General features: G+C 38.5%; 1 protein-coding gene across 3 annotated transcripts in view; it reads left to right on the top strand.

Moving 5' to 3' along the window:
• The window catches only part of LOC129261274 (carbohydrate sulfotransferase 15-like), a 47,164-nt gene extending 26,224 nt beyond the window's left edge, over positions 1-20,940 (top strand). Inside the window, exons 6-9 of one of the 3 annotated variants that reach the window (XM_064099241.1) lie at positions 4,157-4,310; positions 15,235-15,388; positions 17,526-17,670; positions 19,709-20,940. In XM_064099241.1, coding sequence (XP_063955311.1) covers positions 4,157-4,310; positions 15,235-15,388; positions 17,526-17,670; positions 19,709-19,893 — 638 coding nt within the window. In that variant the 3' untranslated portion in view covers positions 19,894-20,940. Of the gene's footprint in view, positions 1-4,156; positions 4,440-9,483; positions 9,696-15,234; positions 15,389-17,525; positions 17,671-19,708 lie in introns of those variants that run through there. The other 2 variants (XM_064099242.1, XM_064099243.1) reach the window with 2 other exon arrangements.
• Positions 20,941-21,157: the final 217 nt, after the last annotated feature.

Genomic DNA, 21,157 nt, shown 5'->3' with positions numbered 1-21,157 from the left:
TCAGCAGTTGAGTAGCATAGTGTAAGAGCTGACGCACGGATGGTTTTCATGGTTTTGGCATCTGTTCCCCATTTCGTGTTGGCAAGCTTCTTGAAAATGCTGTTCCTTGCTCCAACTTTAGCCTTTGTCTTTGCGGCATGTTCTTTCTTTGTAAGGAAACGTTCGAGGTGACGACGAGGTAGAATGTCTTCATGTTGTGTTCCAACCATTTTCCATACCATCTGATCCTCAGTGTCCGGTCTGCATGTCTGTTCTTGAAGATGGAAAACACTGAGTTGGGTTTTCTCTTGATTTGCAGCGTAGTAAAGAGTCAGGCCTGCCAGAGCATGGCTAACTGCTTTTTCCATCTCTTCGAAAGACTGCTTCTGCGGGGCAATGCAAAGATCATCATCATACAGGGAGCTTTCAGTACTTGCATTCATGCAGATGTTAAAGAGGAGTGGGACGAGGACGCTTCCTTGTTGGACACCATTTTTTCCTCCGTCGTCTGCTGCTAAAACCACCAAGATTCACAAAAAACTTCGGTTTAAGAGCATGTTCTGGATCAGCTTTGTCAGACTAATGCCCTTCGTCATCTCAAAGATTTTTCTCGTAAGGATTCGATGATTATAGTGTCATAAGTTACAGAGAGGTCGGTCTACGAAGGCTGCTCCAGTTATCAGCCCTTTGTCAAATCCGTCGTCAATATACTGTGTCTGATTCAGCAGTTGACTAGTACAAGGCTTTCCTGGCCTGAATCCTGCCTGTTCCGAAATGAGGAGCTAATCCACAAATGGAGCAAGATTTTGTGTATGAGCCTTTCAAAGAGCTTGTATGTGTGACAGAGAAAATGGTCTCTTTTGGCTGGCTGTGTTCTTACCTGGTTTGAGTAAGGCGACTACACTTCATTTCCGCCATATTTTGTGGCATTGTGTTTTCACTCAGAGAGTAGTTTAGCATGTCAAGCAGCCATTGGGGTGCAACAGGTTTAGAACTTTTAGGTGATATATCCCGTCATTATTGAATGAAATGATTGATGAAAATAAGGCCCTGAGGGTCGTTGTTTTTGTGTTGTTTGGTTTGGGGTTTTTTGTTGTTGGTTTTTAAGTGCAGACATTTTTTTACTTTTATTTAATTACAAAATATACCTTTTTGCTTGTCATGGTTTTTTTTTTTTTTTTTTTTTTTTTTTTTTTTTGGGGGGGGGGGAGGGGAAATGCCGATATCTATTTTCGTAGACTACACCGCATCAATTCATTTTATTAATGCAAGTCCAATCACAATAGACAGCTGAGAGGTTTTCGTCGAAAGTTGGTGAACCGGAACACTAAGGTCACAACTAAAAAAAAATTTGCCTGCTCGGCGACCGGGCGGCGAGTTTTTAGCCAATTTCGTCCGGGCACCACTGGTTTTGGGGGCATCACTCGGTCGCCGCTCAAGATTTAGCACGGAGTTAAAATTCTTGCGGCGCCTGCTCACTTTTCACTCGCCATCCTAAATACGCTCGGTGCCCGGTTGGTCGCCGTCCGAGCGCCGACGTAATTGAGCTGTCACCGTCGACCGATTTAGGTAAAAAAATGAACTCTTTGGATCAAAGGCTGTCGAGCGGTCACCGGCTGGTTGCCGACCGCTCAGAGATTGCTCGATGATCTCGCCACGAATTCTAGATCGGTCGGGCTATTACTTAAATTGACTCGGATGCCAAACAGAAAAGTTCCCCGATTTAACCCAGATTTGGGCTTGAGTAATTGCTAATCGACAGGGCACTGCTCGACCACCTTGAAGTCTTTACAGCCCACTCGACTTCTACAAAAATCGTTGGGCGATGCCTGAATTCAAGCGGCGCTCAAGCAGGCTACGATAGCTCAGTCGGTAGAGCGGGGGTTTCGGATTCCGGTGACCCGGGTTCGATTCCTAAGTGGTGCGCTAGTGCCCTTTGGTAAAGTATTTACGCTCATTACCAGATCCCTCGGGGGGGGGGGGGACCGTACGCCGTTGGTCCCCTGGTTGCTTGCTTACAGGCATTCGTGCTTTCTTGGCAGTCAGGTAAAAAACCTCGGTATAACTAATCGGTCGATCGCCGCTCTGAATTGTGACCAAACCTAAAGATTCGGACAGAACAAAACATGCATTTATGGTGTTTGTCCAAGGTACAGGACGACACTTCTTTTGTTATTCTCTGATTTACGACAAAGGCTGTTTTGTCATTTCAGTTTTTTGACTAAAGATTCTCTGTGTTATATAAAGCGTGGTGATTATGCGTAGTGATTGAAAAAAATTGCCGATATATTAACATGTGATAAAGGCCTCTTTGCCCCTTAACTCGGTGACCACATAGGGCGTATTAAGCGTAACAAGGCACAGACTAGCACTTATTAAACAGAGAGGGTCTCCAATACACAAGGCATCATAGGCTGCACATTCAGACCCTTAACTCGAGTTTGCACAGCAGACTACAGAGCTACCGCCAAAGATCCCGGGGGGATCAATCTGCACGTGCTGATTTTTTTTTTCAAAAAAGGGGTAGTTTTGAAAAACTGGTCAATGGTCAATCGCAGGGTCAAACGTATTTAGGGTATGTTTTTTTTTTCAAAGCTTTTTTTAAGACAAGCCAAATGTGTTTATGGTATGTTTTTTTCCCCCAAGCCTATTCCCCGGGGTCATATTCTGGCGACAACTTGTTTAGGGACCAAAATGTGTAAATAAAACCTTCGAAAAACTTGTTTAGGAGGTTATTTTGCACACAGAGAAAAACTTGTTTAGGGGGTGTTTGGAAATAATTTGGCCACGCGTGTATACAACAATACATTTGAACCCCCCCCCCCCCCCCGGGGAAAGATCTAACACAGCTACGTCTTTACAAACCTTAACAACAGTAGAAGGATACTACCCTTTGCAGGCTAGATGACTTTGTTGCAATGCATGACATTGTTTGGGTTTTTTTTTCGATATACACGATGTTTTATGATTGTTTCATTATCAATTTGAAGGTGGTGAATCCAAGTCTGAGTGATGCAACTCACGTAGCCTCGAGCATTTTCCTCTAAATTTTGGCAAAATCCAATGTGGCCACCAATGTAAAATCACCCACGGAAATAAAAAAAAATATATGCACACAATGTCATATTGACTGTGAAGTGCCTGTAGTTATGACACTGGAGTGAAATACTCTCTGAAAACATGATTTTGGATAAAAAAAATCTTCATTTCGCAATATTCAAAATTGCCACAACAGACCCCTGCAGCCCGCGGAACTGTTTTGAAAGTGGGGTTTGGGCCGAAAGTGTGGGGGGCTGACCATGCAAAAATTCAGATGGTAATTTTAACGTCTTTGTACACGGTTTTAGAGCCCCCGCAGCCCCCCCCCCCCTGTTTCCGCTGCCCCTGCCCTGTATGCCATATAAAGTAGAATATGAATGGAGGAAAATAATAAGTTAGAAACATAAAATTCATATAATCGTTATCTATGGGTAAAATATTTTCTGAAAACAGTATTTCTAACAAATTTATTTTGTCATGCAAGATATGAAATGCGGAATTTTAAGATTTAACATCTTGGACGCCATATGTAATAACGGTATAAGGCTACGTCCAATTTGAATGGGATCAAAAATTATTTTGACAGAATTTGGCTTTGCTTGAGTATAAAATACATAATTATTGTAATGTATGAGTAAAATATTGTCTGGCAACATGATTTCTAACGCGACATATCATTCCGTTTGCCATGTAGGTGATACATGCTCTATTTTAAAATTCAGACTGGCCGTAGTAGACCCTAACTGTATAGTGGCAGTGCGAATGGGAAAACTAATTTTCACGAGAATGAACAAATTACCATCTATGAGTAAACTATTAAGCGTGATTTATAACAAATTGTATCGTTCCTTTTGCCATATAGGTGATAAATACTGCATTTTGAAATGCATTTTGAAATTCCAAATGACCGCCATAGGCCCATAAAGTATGTACAACGTGAATGGGGACAGATATTTTTTGTTACAGAATATTGATTTGCTTGACTATAAAGTGAATATAATTGTGTTGTATCATCATTGCTATATTTATCATTATTATCATAACTACTACTATAACTATTATCATTATTATTATTATTATTGTCATCATCATCGGCATCATTACAATAATATTGTTGCAATTTATGCATTTCTTTCAGCGGATGGATCTCCGACAACTATCTATGAATTTGATAACTGGAGAAGGTTCTACGGCAACAATTATGATGGTCCGAAATGTACTGCAGCGGACGTTCTTTTTGCGGCACACCCAACGGCAAAGCTCATCGTAACAATTCGAGACCCGGTCTCAAGGTCGGTTGAAGCTAAACTAGAAAAAAAAAGACGGTGTCTACCATTGTGAACCACGGTGTGTTAATAGTGTGGAGCACAATGTGAAATCACTTTCACTGATTTATATGTGAGAATCACATTTTCACATAGTGCACTGTGTGAACTCACTGTGAACTTTTATTTTGTAGAGGCGTCCACATGGTGAAATTATCTTAAAGGGGTATTCCAGGCTGAACATTCTATGATTTGTACAGATAAAGAATAAACAAAACACTAAAAGTTTTATCAAAATTGGACATGGAATGATAAAGTTATGACATTTTGAAAATGTGCATTATTTTGGTGAAACAGTTCTAGGCATGCATGTTTTCATGAATATTCTGAGCAAGCTCATCAAGTCATATCCCCACTTGTTCTTTTGTATTTTATTACATGAAATTATATCTATTCAAACTTGTCCTCCTAGATCTTAATTAAATCGATTTAATGTATTAGATATTCATTGCTGCAACTTATTTCATTTCAAGGGGGACAGGTCATAAACTCATGTATGAAAAAATATGAAATAATTATGACTACATGTATTTTATTACAGAAGTTGCAATTTTATGGATTTAGAGGAATTTCTTTAGCATCGATAAAAAGCTATTTATAAAATAGAAAACAATTTGTCTGTATAGATGGTATTAATTCTAGTCTGTTAACACTTAGCACAGTTGTTCCGATGGGATCCATTTTGGGCCCGTCATTTTTTTTAATTATATGTTAACGATATGCAATATGCAAGCCCTAAGTTTTGTCCAATCATATTCCCAGACGACGCTAATCTTTTTGTAGCGGGCAAAAACGTAAATGAAATATAATCACTTCTGAAATACCAAAGCAGAGTGAGACTATAAGCGCCGCTTTTCCGACGGCGGCGGCGGCGTCAACACCAAATCTTAACCTAAGGTTAAGTTTTTGAAATGACAGCATAACTTAGAAAGTATATAGACCTAGTTCATGAAACTTGGCTGTAAGATTAATCAAGTATTACTGAACATTCTGCTTGAGTTTCAGGTCACATGATCAAAGTCAAAGGTCATTTAGGGTCAATGAACTTAGACCATGTTGGGGGAATCAACATCAAAATCTTAACTTAAGGTTAAGTTTTTGAAATGACAGCATAACTTAGAAAGTATATAGACCTAGTTCATGAAACTTGGACATAAGATTAATCAAGTATCATCAAACATCCTGTGCCAGTTTCAGGTCACATGATTAAGGTCAAAGGTCATTTAGGGTCAATGAACTTTGGCCAAATTGGGGGTATTTGTTGAATTACCATCATAACTTTGAAAGTTTATTGGTCTAGTTCATAAAACTTGGACATAAGAGTAATCAAGTATCACTAAACATCCTGTGCGAATTTCAGGTCACATGACCAACTTCAAAGGTCAATGAACTTTGGCCATAATGGGGTATCTGTTGAATTACCATCATAACTCTGTAAGTATATTGGTCTAGTTGATAAAACTTGGACATAAGTGTCATCAAGTATCATTGAACATCTCATGCGAGTTTCAGGTCACATGACCAAAGTCAAAGGTCATTTAAGTTTATTGAACTTTGGCCATTTTAGAGGTAATTATTAGATTGCTGTCATAACTTTCAAAATTTATAGATATAAAGGTCAAATGTCATTTAGGGTCAATGAACTTAGACCATGTTGGGGGAATCAACATCAAAATCTTAACTTAAGGTTAAGTTTTTGAAATGACAGCATAATTTTGAAAGTTTATCGATCTGATTCATGAAACTTGACCATAAGAGTAATCAAATATCTTTGAACATCCTGTCCGAGTTTCAGGTCACGTGACCAAGGTCAAAGGTCATTCAAGTTCAATGAACTTTGGCCATGTTGGGGTATTTGTTGAATTACCATCATAACTCTGTAAGTATATTGGTCTAGTTGATAAAACTTGGACATAAGTATCATCAAGTATCATTGAACATCTCATGCGAGTTTCAGGTCACATAACCAAAGTCAAAGGTCATTTAAGTTTATTGAACTTTGGCCATTTTAGAGGTAATTATTAGATTGCTGTCATAACTTTCAAAGTTTATAGATATAGTGTATAAAATGTGGATATAGGGGTAATCAAGTATCACTGACAAGTTTTAGGTCACATGATCAAGGTCAAATGTCAATGAACGTAGTATTGTATCATATGAATGGTGTTTTTTGTGAATAATTATTTTATAGTAGTTTTCAAAGTCAGCACTGCTGCTATTTTGAATCGCGTGATGCAGGTGAGACAGAGGCATTCCACTTGTTGGCTAACAAATTACTTGTAAATTCTCAACAACAACAAAAACAAATTATATGATATTCAAACAAACAAAATAAAAGCTATCTGCACAAATTTGTGACGTTACAATTAACGATTTTCATATACAACAGGTTTCAAATACCACATTTCTTGGAGTGACAATTGATGGAAATCTTACTTGGGCTCATCACGTTAATGCTATCCTGCGGAAGATCTCGTGTGCAGTTGGTATATTGTACAGAATATAACATTTAATTCCTTTGAAAATATTACTCAATATATGTAATGCTATTATTCTTCCTCTGTATCGTATTGTACTTTGACTTGGGGACATTGTGCTAAAACTCTTCTTAATAATGAGTATGTATAACAAAAAAGGGCAATACGTGCAATTACAAACTCTCACCCAAGAACTCCCTCTGATCCTCTTTTTAGAAAATTGAATTTTCCATATATACACGAATTGCAAGTTGCATCAATTATGTATATGTATAATAAAAAAAACTTGTCACTCCACATTTGTAATGATATGTTTCAAATAACAAAGGATGTTCACCCACACCAGACTAGAAATGCCAATGATCTGTATATTCCTCTGCTAAAATATCAGACTTCACTTCACGAAAGTCAGTGAAATATTTTGGAGTAATAACTTGGAATGCAATACCAGTTGACATTAAAATGTCCCCATCTACTGCCTCATTTAAAAGAAAATATAAAAAAATATATCATGAAGTAATCTTAAGTATCTAGTAATGTATACAATTTGCCCATCACAATTACATATATACCCCCAGCTCTCTTTTTTTTTCTTTATATATTTATTAACATATATACAAGTTAATATACAAACACAATACGCTTACAGAACTGCCTACATACATGTTATAACAACAACAAAAACCTTATGCACTAATGAATAATAAACTAACTATACATAAAAACACACACGTTTAAGAGTAAATTGTATAGATAGTAAAAGCACACTAACTGATCTTTATTTTGTACTATTCACTATGGTGTTGGACCCCCGTCTATGAAAGGCCAATGGCCTCTGCTGGCTCCCCCATATTCTTGGTATTTTTATTCATAAGTCATTTGTTGCATATTGATTGTATTATATGTTTTTACAAGAATTTGGAATAAATGAAATGAAATGAAAATGTAATAACAAAAAAAAAGTGGGAATGTGACATTACCACCCCACCTACTGAATATTCATGAAGTCGCGACGTGCAGTCATGTATCACTGTTTCTCAAAATGTTGCTAAACCTGAGATTTCAATCACTTTCTTTATTTGGTATCAGACTTCAATGACATTTTCGGCATTTTTCTCAGTGAATTTTACTCGATAATTATTTTCAGCCTGGGGTACCCCTTTAATGGCTGAATCTCGCAAGCGCAGTGACTTAATGAACCCACAGTTTTGAGGGGGCACGGCATGGGAAATGTGGAAAAAACAAAATCACGAGCGAGGGTACGTGAGAGAAATTTTTTGACCTTTCTGTAATGAAATTCTTTATGATACATAATATTGAAATTATATGTAACCAATAATATCCTATTTCATCCTTTTCGTTTCATTCCTGTTTCTCCTCATTTTATTTTTCTTGGTTGTAAAACTTTTGAGGGAGCCCCCCCCCCCCACACACACACACACACTCAATAAGTGCACTAGTGCTTCAACGTAAAGCCTAACGCTTGTGACCGCTATTGTATGAAATTTATCGAGTTTCTGTAGACTTCATAAACAATGGTGATTCAATTTTTTTCCCCAATAGGCAGAAAACCCTGTAATTCTGGTGAAGTGGCAAAATGGATAAATGTAAGGAAATTGACCTACATTTGTTTTGTTTGTTTGTTTGTTTTTTTTTGCTTGTTAAATTACTCGGGACCCAATTGCCAGCAAGAATGGTTACTCTAACTAAGCAAAATGAACACAATCATCTCCCCTATGTTATGATCTGTCCGTGGCTTCCGGTACACTCTCGCATAACCTTCAAGATTCTTCTCATTGTCTACAAAATTAATCATAATATGGCACCAAAGTATCTCTAAGACCTAGTCTACCTTCGTAAAGGCGTTCCTCGTCGTCAGTCAGATCCCTTCGCTTATCTTTTTTTTTTTTTTTTATATAAGTATTCAAACCACGGCCCTCGCACAAAGACCAGATCCGGTGATCGTGCCTTTTCTGTTATTGCCCCTGCACTGTGGAACAAGCTCCTAACCCATATTCAAAATGCTACCTCTATTGTAATTTAAAAAAAAATCACCTTTTCTCAACACTAGCATAGGTGTTTTTTTAATGGGTTCATTGTTTACTTTAGTCAGCCCACCTGTGCGCTTTGAAACACCCGTTTAAAGCGCTCTATAAATGTTACCATTATTATTAATTATTATCATTTTAATGAAAGCCCTTTTTTATTTTTTTCATTTTTGCTTGTCTAATTACTTCAGCAATCCCTGTTTAAAAAAGTTCCCAGGGCCCTGTAGTCAACCCCCCCCCTTTGCTCCCCTCATTTATCATGTTTATTAGTATTCCGGGACGATCAGGGGTGTTTCTCTCGCATTCTGTTCTTTTCGTCCCTCTCCCTCTTTTCTTCACGTTTCCCGTTTCTTCTCCTTCTTTTCTTTCTTTCCCTGTTCTTTTCCCTTTTCTTTTCCCCTCTTTCCCCTTCTTCCTTTTCTCTCCATTTCCCTTCCTTCCTTTCTTTCTTTCTTTCCTTCTTTCCTTCTTTCTTTCTTTCTTTAATCGGGCCCCTTCTCCTGTTTTATTTCCCCCCACCGGAATTCTTAAGGCAGCACCCCCCCCCCCACCTCCCCTCGTCCAGTTGTTACTCCACTGCTTTCACCACCACTATCATCACTTTTTTGCCTACAGATTGTATTCTCATTATTGTCACTTCAATAATATAGAAGGATCTCCCCAACAATTTCATGAAATGGTACTTGCGAAAATTGAAATATATAAAACATGTCGGACAAAGCTGAGTGCACGTGCATGTTCTTACACTGGATTTGCGGTGAGGTATTATTCGATTCATTTATCTAGGTAAAACTTAACACCGATTTGGCTAAAAGGAGACGGAATAAGAATAAGTCTCCAAGGGATGTTCTCTCATCTGATCCTTTTGCCATTTTGTGACTTTTGATCCCGGGAGGGGCACTCGACCAAACAAGTAGTGGGTATGTGCCGCGGGCGAGACAAAAAACGGGGGCCGGCCTTGGAGCGGGCTTATTGTAAAAAGGAGGGTCCTCGGAACGGGCTTCGGAACGACAAATGTTTGTGAAAACGGGGGTCCTTGGAATGGGTCGCCTGCGTGTGATTGTGGTTTCACCCCATGGAACGGGCATACGTGCATGCAGCAGGCCCGGCGGCACGGGCGCCGGGTGCGCTAGCGCAGATGCGATGGTCGGACAGCGCTCTGCGGCGGCCGCTTTTCACCAAAATTGCGGCTCATTAATTATTGTAGCAGATCAATACGGCTGGAACGTCGTAACGGAAAATATGCGAAGCTTTGGAGCGGATTTCTTTCTTCTTTTTTCTCGATAAGAAGAAAATGCTATGCTTTGGAGCGGCTTTCTTTGTTTTTTTTCTCAATAAGACAACAGTGCTATGCCTTGGAACGGAAATTTGAGTGTAAAATTGGGGGTCCCCTCCGCGGCACATACCCACTATGCATTATATACTGAGTGCCCCCCCCCCCCGGGCTTTTGATTCCGGAATCAATTGATTTGAGGGGCTGCAGCCTCCTTGTGATTCTACCAATCTCTTAATTATTGACACGTGCTTAGTAAAGATTACTGAAGCTAGCCTGTGTCAACATTTTGTTAATTTTGACGGAGTGGAATTAGTGCGCTTGCATAGTTTGATAATTTTCTTTTGGAACCAAGTTTATATATATAATATTCATGACGATGTGCATACATGTATTACTGTTTCTAAAAATTATGCTTAACCTGAGATTTCAATCACTTTCTTTGGTATCACACTTTAGTGACATTTCCGGCATTTTGCTCAGTGGATTTTACTCTATTTATCTAGATATAATTATTTTCAGCCTGGGGTACCCCTTTAATGGCTGAATCTCGCAAGCGCATGAACCCACAGTTTTTAGGGGGCATGGCATGGGTAATGTGGGAAAATTTATTTTTTTTTATTACGAGCGAGGGTACGTGAGATAATTTTTTTGACCTTTCTATATATAATGAAATTCTTTATGATACATTATATTGAAATTATACGTAACCAATAATATCCTATTTTATCCTTTTCGTTTCATTTCTGTTTCTCCTTCATTTTAATTTTTCTTGGTTGTGAAACTTTTGAGGGAGCCCCCCCCCCCACACACACACACAAACACACTCAATAAATGCACTAGTGCTTCAACGTGAAGTTTAACGCTTGTGACCGCTGTTGTATGAAATTTATCGAGTTTCTGTAGACTTTACAAACAATTGTGATTCAATTTTTCCCCAATAGGCAGAAAACCCTGTAATTCTGGTAAAGGTGGCAAAATTGATAAATGTAAGGAGATTGACCTATATTTGTTTTCGTTTTGGGTTTTTTTTTTTTTGCTTGTCGAATTTCTCCGGACCAAACTGACCTTCAGTTTGTCATTTTAGTGAAAACTTTTATTTTTTGCTTGTTAAATTACTCGGTACCCAATGGGCAGCAAGAATGGTAACTCTAACCATTTAGCTATTAACAGAATAGCTCCATACTCTAACCAAGCAAAATGAACACATCTCCCCTATTTTACGATCTCTCTATGGCTTCCGGCACATTTTCGCATAACCTTCAAGATTCTTCTTATTGTCTACAAAATTAATCATAATATGGCACCGAAGTGTTTCCCTTCGTTCCTCGTCGTCAGTCAGATCCCTCCACTCGTTTTTTTTTTCATATTTTATTTATTTATTTATTTATTTAAAAACAGGGAAGCCCATTCAACAATGTGTTGGTCTCCCATGGGGCCCTGTGACAGTGTACATAGCATAACACAACAGTTATAACAATTCATTTACATAGCAACATCATAACATAAGAGAGGCATAAATAAATTAGTAAGTACATGTGAAGGAAATAATGAAACATACAATTGACAATAAAAGTACAATTATTTAAAAAGCAGATGACGTGAAAGTTATAAGACGTGTATTGTTACAATTACAATTAGCCAAAATCTGTAAAATTAAGAAAGTAAGCTGAAGTTGTGAGTCGAACAAAATAATAAAAATAGAGGGCCGAATGTAAATTACGTAAGTTAATGAGGTGCAGCTTAAAAAGAAGGGTCATGATTAGCTAATGCTAAATGCTTCTTCAAATGAAATTTAAATGATGCAAGGCTAATTTGAGATCTTATTTCAGTTGGTAGGTTATTATATAGGGAAGGACCGTCATAGCATAATGCGTTTTTACGGTATTCTGTGCGACATTTAGGGAGTACGAGATCGCCTCTTGCTGATTGTCGGGTGTTAATTTGGTGAAATTCACCAAGTTGGAGAAAAAACTTGCCAAAGTAGTCAGCAGATAAGTTGTGAATGCATTTATACATGAAGACACATCTGAAATATTTGACACGTTGATAAAATGGTAACCATTTTAACTCCGTAAACATATCTTTAGAAGGAGTGTACATGTTGCAATTTAGAATAAGTCTCGCAGCCCGTTTTTGAAGTTTAATGATTTTGTTGGTCTGCGTTTTTGAACGGTTTCCCCAAATTTCGCAGCAATAGTCCATTTGCGATTGGATTAAACAATTATATAATAATTTTATAGTGTCATTGTCTATAAATGGACGGATTCGTTTTATCATTGCCAGACCCGCAAATACCTTTTTGCAAACAGAGTTAACATGATCATTCCACATAAGGTTCTGGTCAATAACTACTCCGAGACATTTTATACTGGAGCAATGCTCTATCTCTGTCCCGTCATAGGTTAAAGAGATGCCTTCAACTCCAAAAGAATTTATTTTTGGTTTACTTCCAATAAGGATGAATTTAGTTTTGTCTACATTTAAACCTAATTTGTTATTAACTATCCAATGATGGATGTTATTTATGTCTTCCTGTAATTTTATTTGAATTTCATTAAGAGAAGAACCTGTACAATACAAAGTAGTATCATCGGCGTACATGATAAGACTCCCATTCTTTACCACTTTTACCATGTCATTGATGTATATCAAAAATAAGAGGGGTCCCAGTATCGACCCTTGAGGTACGCCCTGATTTAAAATAAGTTGATCAGAATTAGATTGTCTAATTACAACATGTTGCTTTCTATTTGATAGGTATGAATTAAACCACGACAATGCAATAGGGGACAATCCTATAAGCTGTAGTTTATTTAACATTATAGATGTATCTACCGTGTCGAATGCACGCCTTAGATCTATAAAAAGAGCACCAACTACCAGTCCTTCATCGATGGCTTTTAGCCATGACTCAGTAAGTGCGCCTAGTGCTGAGGTCGTCGAGTGACATGGTCTGAACCCGAACTGTACTTCTGTTAAAACATCATTTGCAATTAAAAAGTCATAAAGTTGTTTGTGTACTATTCGTTCGATAATTTTACTGACAGCGGGAAGTATCGATATCGGACGGTAATTGGTCATCGAATTTACATCTCCTTTCTTAAATAAGGGGAGCATCTTTGCCTGTTTCCATTCATCAGGAAAGGTGCCACTATTGAATGATAAATTTATCAATTCAGTGAGGAACGTAATAATTTCATTTCCGGCACTCTTAAGTAATTTTACACTTATTTCATCTACCCCGGTTGCTTTAGAAATATCTAAAGTTGAAATTATTTTTTTAACAGAATCACAATCAATTTGGTCAAATTCAAAAACACCCAAGGTAGAAGCACACATATTAAGGTGACTATTGGATAATATTGAAGAACAGTTACCTGGATCAACGTTTGTAACATTTGGTAGCTGTTCTCTTGCCCCGGGGGGGCCACTTACATTGACGAGTGGATACCATGCGCGACCAAAAAAACACGTAAAAAGGATGTCTTTTTCAAGATAGGGCACGTTACGTACGTAACGTGATAAGGGTGTCAAAAACACAAAAATATTGAAAAAAGGGTATCTATTTCGCTCGGAAAAATATACGTGTTTAGGGTCAAATATGCAGGGATGATTAAAACAAAATCAAAATGTTTTATGAAGGATGTCCTTTTTGCCCCAACACTACGTGTTTAGAGTCCGATTCAGGCGCGAGATGTGGAAGGTGGGGCCGTACTAAACCAAAATAATGGTGTCTTAAGGTAAAACCGACGACCGACGGACGCGTGACATAACAATAAAATATCTCTGTACTTGTTTAGGGGTTCATTTCAGGGAATACTTGCTAAGAGTATCGTTTTGTTTCCAATACTTGTTAAGGGGTGCATTTTCAGAATATGGAAAATACATCGCTGTACTTGTTTAGGGGCTCAGTTCTGGGAATACTTGCCAATAGTATTTGTTTCCAATACTTGTTAAGGGTAGGGTTTCACACGCCAATACTTGTTAAGGGGTGCATTTTTAGAATATGGAAAATACGTGTTTAGGGTGCTTTTCAAGACCCCGTGGTCGCGCATGATATCCACTCGTCAATGGAAGTGGCCCCCCCGGGTCTCTTGCATTAAGATTAATAAGGTAATCATTAAAGGCATTGGATATGCTAACGTCATCTTGATAAGTTTGACCATTAATATGTAATGCACTTGGGAGTGCAACACGTAGTTTAGGGATCAGATGACGTATGCATTTCCACATACTTTTGTAATCATTCGAGTTAGACTTAATCTGTGACTTAAAATATTGACTCTTAAACATGATGAGGGGAGCAAAGGGGGGGGGGGGTTGACTACAGTCTTCAAACCACGGCCCTCGCATATGCACAAAGACCAGATCCGGTGATCGTGCCTTTTCTGTTATTGCCCCTGCACTGTGAAACAAGCTCCTAACCCATATTCAAAATGCTACCTCTGTTGTAATTTTCAAAAAATCACCTTTTCTCAACACTAGCATAGGTGTTTTTTAATGGGTTCATTGTTTACTTTAGTCAGCCCACCTGTGCGCTTTGAAACACCCGTTTAAAGCGCTCTATAAATGTTACCATTATTATTATTATCATTTTAATGAAAGCCCTTTTTATTTTTTCATTTTTGCTTGTCTAATTACTTCAGCAATCCCTGTTTAAAAAAGTTCCAAGGGCCCTGTAGTCAACCCTCCCCCCCCCCCCCCCTTTGCTCCCCTCATCATGTTTATTAGTGTTCCGGGACGATCAGGGGGTTTTCTCTCGCATTCTGTTCTTTTCGTCCCTCTCCCTCTTTTCTTCACGTTTCCCTTTCTTCTTCTTGTCTTTCTTTCCCTGTTCCTTTCCCGTTTCTTCTCCCTCTTTCCCCTTCTTCCTTTCCTCTCCATTTCCCTTTCTTTCTGTCTGTCTTTCTTTCTTCCTTTCTTTCTTTCTTTTTTCTCTTTCTTTTTTTTTTCTTTCATCTGGCCCCTAGCCTGTTTTATTTCCCCCCCACCGGAATTCTTAAGGCAGCACCCCCCCCCCGCCTCCTTCCCTCATCCAGTTGTTACTCCACTGCTTCCACCACCACTATCATCATTTTTTTTGCCTACAGATTGTATTCTCATTATTGTCACTTCTATAATAACAAAGGATCTCCCCAACAATTTCATGAAGGCGTACTTGCGGAAATTAAAATATATAAAACATGTCGGACAAAGCTGAGTGCACGTGCATGTTCTTACGCGAGAAATGATCGTGAATTTGTGGTGAGGTATTATTCGATTAATTTCTGTAGGTAAAGAATATGATAAATTAAATGCCAAGTCCACCCAAACTTTACACCGATTTGGCTAAAAGGAGACGGAATAAGAATAAGTCACCAAGGGATGTTCCCGGGGGAGGGGGGTAGGCCTACTCGAATTATAAAAATTAATGATACCTATGTGCCGCGCCAACTCGTAAATAGGGGGCTCTGGAACTATAAATCTTGGTCTAAAAATGGGGGTCTCCGGAACGGCTCAACGATTGCTAAAAGTGCAATGATCTGGAACGGACTATATAAAAAAAAACGGGGGTCTCCGGAATTCATTAGATCGTCTAGGCGCAAAACACGCGCGCGTCTTGCTAGATTCATATCGGCCCTGCGCAAGTTACTAGTAGCTGCGGGCGCGGGGAGCCGCGGCGGGCCGGCATAGTGGATCCGCGTCGATCGAGCTCGCCGCTCTGACCGGCTGAGTAGATCACGACGGGCGCTCTCTGGAGCGAGAAATCACAAATTTGAGGGTCTCCGAAACGGGAAAAAATTGGAATTTCTATGGCTCTCTGAATTGGTGATGCTCTGGAACGGAATAGGCTGAAAATGGGGGTCTCACCCGCGGCACATACGTATCATACATTAATTATACTGAGTAACCCCCCCCCGGATGATCTCTCCCCGGGGGGGGGGGGCACTCAGTATATAATGCATAGTGGGTATGTGCCGCGGAGGGGACCCCCATTTTTACACTCAAATTTCCGATCCAAGGCATAGCATTTTTGTCTTATTGAGAAAAAGAACAAAGAAAGCCGTTCCAAGGCATAGCATTTTCTTCTTATCGAGAAAAAAGGAAGACAGAAATCCGCTCCAAAGCGTCGCATATTTTTCGTTACGCCGTTCCGGTCGCATTGAAGCTGCAATTTTGGTGAAAAGCGGCCGAGAGCGCTGTCCGACCATCGCCTCTGCGCGAGCGCACTCGGCGGCCGTGCCGCCGGGCTAGCTGCATCAGGCACGCATGCCCGTTCCATAGGGATGCGTACAAACTCACACGCTGGCGATCCGTTCCAAGTACCCCCGTTTTTACAAACATTTGTCGTTCCGAAGCCCGTTCCGAGGACCCTCCTTTTTACAATAAGCCCGCTCCAAGGCCCCCGTTTTTTGTCTCAGCCGCGGCACACCCCTACCACTTTTTTGGTCGAGTGCCCCCCCCCCCCCCGGGGATCTCTCATCTGATCCTTTTGCCATTTTGTGACTTTGGATTCCGGAATCAATTGATTTGAGGGGCTGCAGCCTCTTTCTGATTAAACCAATCTGTTAATTATTGACACGTGCGTAAAGATTATTGAAGCTAGCCTGTGTCAAATTTGTGTTAATTTTGACGGAGTAGAATTCGTGTAGTGCGCTTGTGAAATTTGATAATTTTCTTTTTGAACCAAGTTCATATATATATATATATATATATAAGTGGTCTTACCAATAATTAAGACCACTATTCTGTATACCAAAAATGCTACTAAAGATTAATTCCCTTACAAAATGTATACCCTTGCCAAGCTTTAGGCCTATACGTAGGCGGCGGAAGCGGGAGGGGGGGGGACGTGTCCCCCCCCCTAAATTTTAGGTGGGGGACGACCCCCCCTAAATTTTTGGTTGATAACCTTTTTTTTTTTTTTTTTGCTTGTCAATGGGCCTATACATTATTTACCGCAGTCTTCTGAGATTACTGGAGGTTTTCTTATTATTTGGTTAAAACGAATCATCGCCCTTTCGGGCGGTCGGTCGGTCCGTAGCAAATCTTTCGGCCGATACGAACTACTTCCTCAGTTTTAACCGATTCTCATGAAATTTGGCTCACACATTGATCTTGAGGTGAGGACGTGCAAGACATATTATATTTTGCGTATTTTGGAAATCGTTTTGCCATGGTATCACATTATGAAAATTAGGTAAAATCTTGCTGTTCCAACTACTTCATCAATCCTCACCAAATTCTCATAAAATTCGGTACACATTTTTGTCTTGTGGTATGAAATTGCACTAAGAGATTACCATTAAATAACACTAAGAAATTACCATAAAATAACATCCAATCCGAATTGGACTATCATCATCATTGTAAACATTGATTATTATTTTTCTATCCCCAGCCACTACATATCGGACTATATCATGTTTTCATTCGAGACTGGTTGAAGGTATTTCCACGCGAACAGCTGCACATTCATCGACTTGATAGTTGGAAAGAAAATTGCACAAAGGTCTATTCTGAAATATTGAAGTTTTTAGAGCTTGGTAAGTATTTAGAGCACATCAACTAACGTAGAGGGCAGCTCCTGCTCTTCACCAATTTCACTTTTTCTTTCTACTTCACTCAAATTATTCTTTCTTTTTTATGCCCTTCCCCCTCCCTCCCCCCCCCCCCTCTCTCTCTCTCTCTCTCCCTGTTTTTATCATTCTCTTCATCAATCTTCGATTTATGAGATAATTTTATTTCTTAATTAGACTTAAGTTTTGATATAAAATACTGCAATTCCGTTTTCGTACATTTGCCGTTTTATATTGTATTTCATTAATTTGTGTAAATTGGCCAGTTAAAGGTATTGTTTAACTTTGTGAGCAGCCGATTTAAAAAATTCTCAAACCAAGATGTAACATGTGTACAAGTGCATGTATTAGAACTAATAAACCCTGAAAACAACCATTATTGAGAATGAAAAGCTAAAACTACAAGACAAACCCCGATTTTGTAAATAGGCGTCTTATAGACGCCTAAATAGTACACATAAGTGTATGGGATGAAATTAAGATGGTGTTTTCGGTCACTTTATATTTCAATTTTTGAAGCACTAAATAATTATTTTCGAACGCAATTTTTACTGGGCTTCATTTTTGTAACATATCACAGACACAGGTGACAAGTGTAACCTTCTAGCTCAGATTTTTTAAAAGTCAAACCAATGTTAACCAAGCACTTTAAGCATGTGCAGCTGGTCAAGTTTTATGAGTATTATATACAAATAAAGGAAATGGGACTGCGTGGTCTATAATAGTGGCCAGTCCATGAATATCTTCTTTTAATCTTGGGTTCTAGTCCAAGCCATGGCGTGTTTTCCTTATAAGCAAGAAATTTACCCACATTGTGCTGTACTCGTCAACCCAGGGGCCCATTGCATAAAACTTTTTACCTGAGAAAACTCTGGTAAAAACTGGAAACTAAGGTTAGTCTGATTTCTGCCAAAAACTCCAGTAAAAACAACCTGAGTTTTCTCAGGTAAAAAGTTTTATGCAATGGGCCCCTGGGTTGACGAGTACAGCACAATGTGGGTAAATTTCTTGGAATTACGAACCTTCGGAATTACGAAGTGTAACCCCCATTATTTACCACACCTGGGGCCTGTTGCATAAAACTTTTTTCCTGAGAAAACTCTGGTAAAAACTGGAAACTAAGGTTAGTCTGATTTCTGCCAAAAACTCCAGTAAAAACAACCTGAGTTTTCTCAGGAAAAAAGTTTTATGCAACAGGCCCCAGGTGTGGTAAATAATGGGGGTTACACTTCGTAATTCCGAAGGTTCGTAATTCCGAAGGTTCTTTATTCCGAAGGTTCGTAATTCCGAAACACGCTAATTGCCTATACCTCGATGTTCGTTAATCCGAAAACGTAAAAGGGTTCGTTAATCCGAACATTTGTGGCGTTATTCCGAAGGTTCGTTATTCCGAAGGTTCGATAATCCGAAAACGAAATAAGGTTCGTTGTTCCGAAGGTTCGTTAGTCCGAAAACGAAATAAGGTTAGTTAATCATTTAGTTTTCGGACTAACGAACCTTCGGAATTACGAACCTCATTTCTTTTTGGGATTAACGAACCTTCGGAATTACGAACCTCACTTCGTTTTCGGACTAACAAACCTTCGGAATTACGAACCTTCGGAAATACGAACCTCCGGAATAACGAACCTTCGGAATATCCGAACCTTCGGAATAGCGAAGCTTCGGAATTACGAATGTATGCGAATAATGGGTACCTGCATGCTATTTAATCCTTGAAACGCAGTGCGCGTATAACATCTGCTCTGCTAAGGCCAGGATTCTTTTGCTGAATTAGTATAGAATGCTTAGAGACTAATGATATAGTAAGTGTTAAGCGCTGCATAACAAGTATTATTATCAAAATTATTATTATCATGTATTATTATTATTATTATCATTATTATGAATGCTGTTGTTATTATTATTATTATTGTTATTATTAATATTATTATTATTATTATTATTATCATTATTATCATTGCCTTTATATTCCATGCCCCCCCCCCACCCCCGTCCTTCACAGATAGCCTACCAGTCGAAACATTAAGGAATATTTGTTCTCATGAGATTGCAAATTCAGGAGCTCGTAGGAAGGAGAAGGTAGGCCCTATGATGAATGAAACACGACAACTGCTTCTAGATTTTTATGCAGAACCAAACAAGGAACTCAGCAAATTGCTAGGTGATGATCGTTATATGTGGAAATAAGATGATGATTAAAATTTACGTCGATTGATATCTCAATTCAATTAAATTCAATTTCAATTTATTATAAACAGTGATAAATAAAACGAGTTCAGTGCTGTAGTGAGGAGACTAATCAATGCAGTGAATAATGCAATCTTTACGTTAAATTATTGCTTATATATTCATTGTACTGCGTAGATTTTTTTTAATGGTTGGCTAAGCCCTTTTTACTAGTATAATATTCTGATTGTGATAATTGAAACAAGCTAAAGATTGCAATTACAGGAATTGTACAAGTTTCATCTCAGAATAAAAAAATGCTTTATTTGCATTTACAAATAGAGAGCGGTAATAAATTTATTGTAGTAGAATTAAGCATATTATTGTTTTTTTTTCTGCATTCATAACATTTATGATGTAGAATTTTCTTATGATGTAGAATTTTTGTAAATTGAGCTTTTTTATTTGATTTTGATTGTATTTTTATGTAAATGATTGTAAAGGGTTATGCAATTCGGCTTTTCAGCCACTATAGATACCCTTGTTGAAATAGACCGTTTTGAATGAATAGATAAATAAATAAATAAATAATACATTTTTCATCACAAGCAGTGGCGTACCCAGGATTTTTCACAGGGGGGGCAAATTCGTCCGCCCAAAAATTTGACAAGCAAAAAAAAAAAAAGGTCTTCAACCACAAATAAAGGATTTCGTACCAGAACAAATTTTGACAAGCCAAAAAAAAAAAGGTCTTCAAGACTCGTCAGAGGGGACAGGGATATGTCCCTTGCATGGGTTGTGACTCGTCAGGGGGGGCAGTCTGCCCCCTCTGCCCCCCCCCCGTAGGTACGCTAGTGATCACAAGCATAATATATTGGTTAGTAATAGTTACTGCTTGTTTTTTTTGCATGTATCATACAAAAAACGAAATAAATGAAATGTTATTCTAAACAAATGTGATCAACTAAAAATTTGAACAGTCAAAATTTGCAAGAGAAGGGTTGTCATTATATTAAGCAGATTGATTGAAAAAATGACAACCCCTGATTAAAAGTCATTAAATTAATTAAACATTTATAAATCTGTTCATTATTTTAATATTACTAAATTTTAAGATGACTAGGATGAGGATGATGGTGACAATGGTGAAGATAAGGGACGTGCATAAGGAGATGCTGATGGTGATAATGATGATGATGGTGATAATGATGATGATGATGATGGTGATGATGATGATGATGGTGGTGATGATGATGGTGGTGGTGATGATGATGATGGTGATGAT

This window comes from Lytechinus pictus, chromosome 5 (genome assembly GCF_037042905.1).
Source record: "Lytechinus pictus isolate F3 Inbred chromosome 5, Lp3.0, whole genome shotgun sequence".
NCBI lineage: Eukaryota > Metazoa > Echinodermata > Echinoidea > Temnopleuroida > Toxopneustidae > Lytechinus > Lytechinus pictus.
This window is presented reverse-complemented; position numbering and strand designations above follow the sequence as displayed.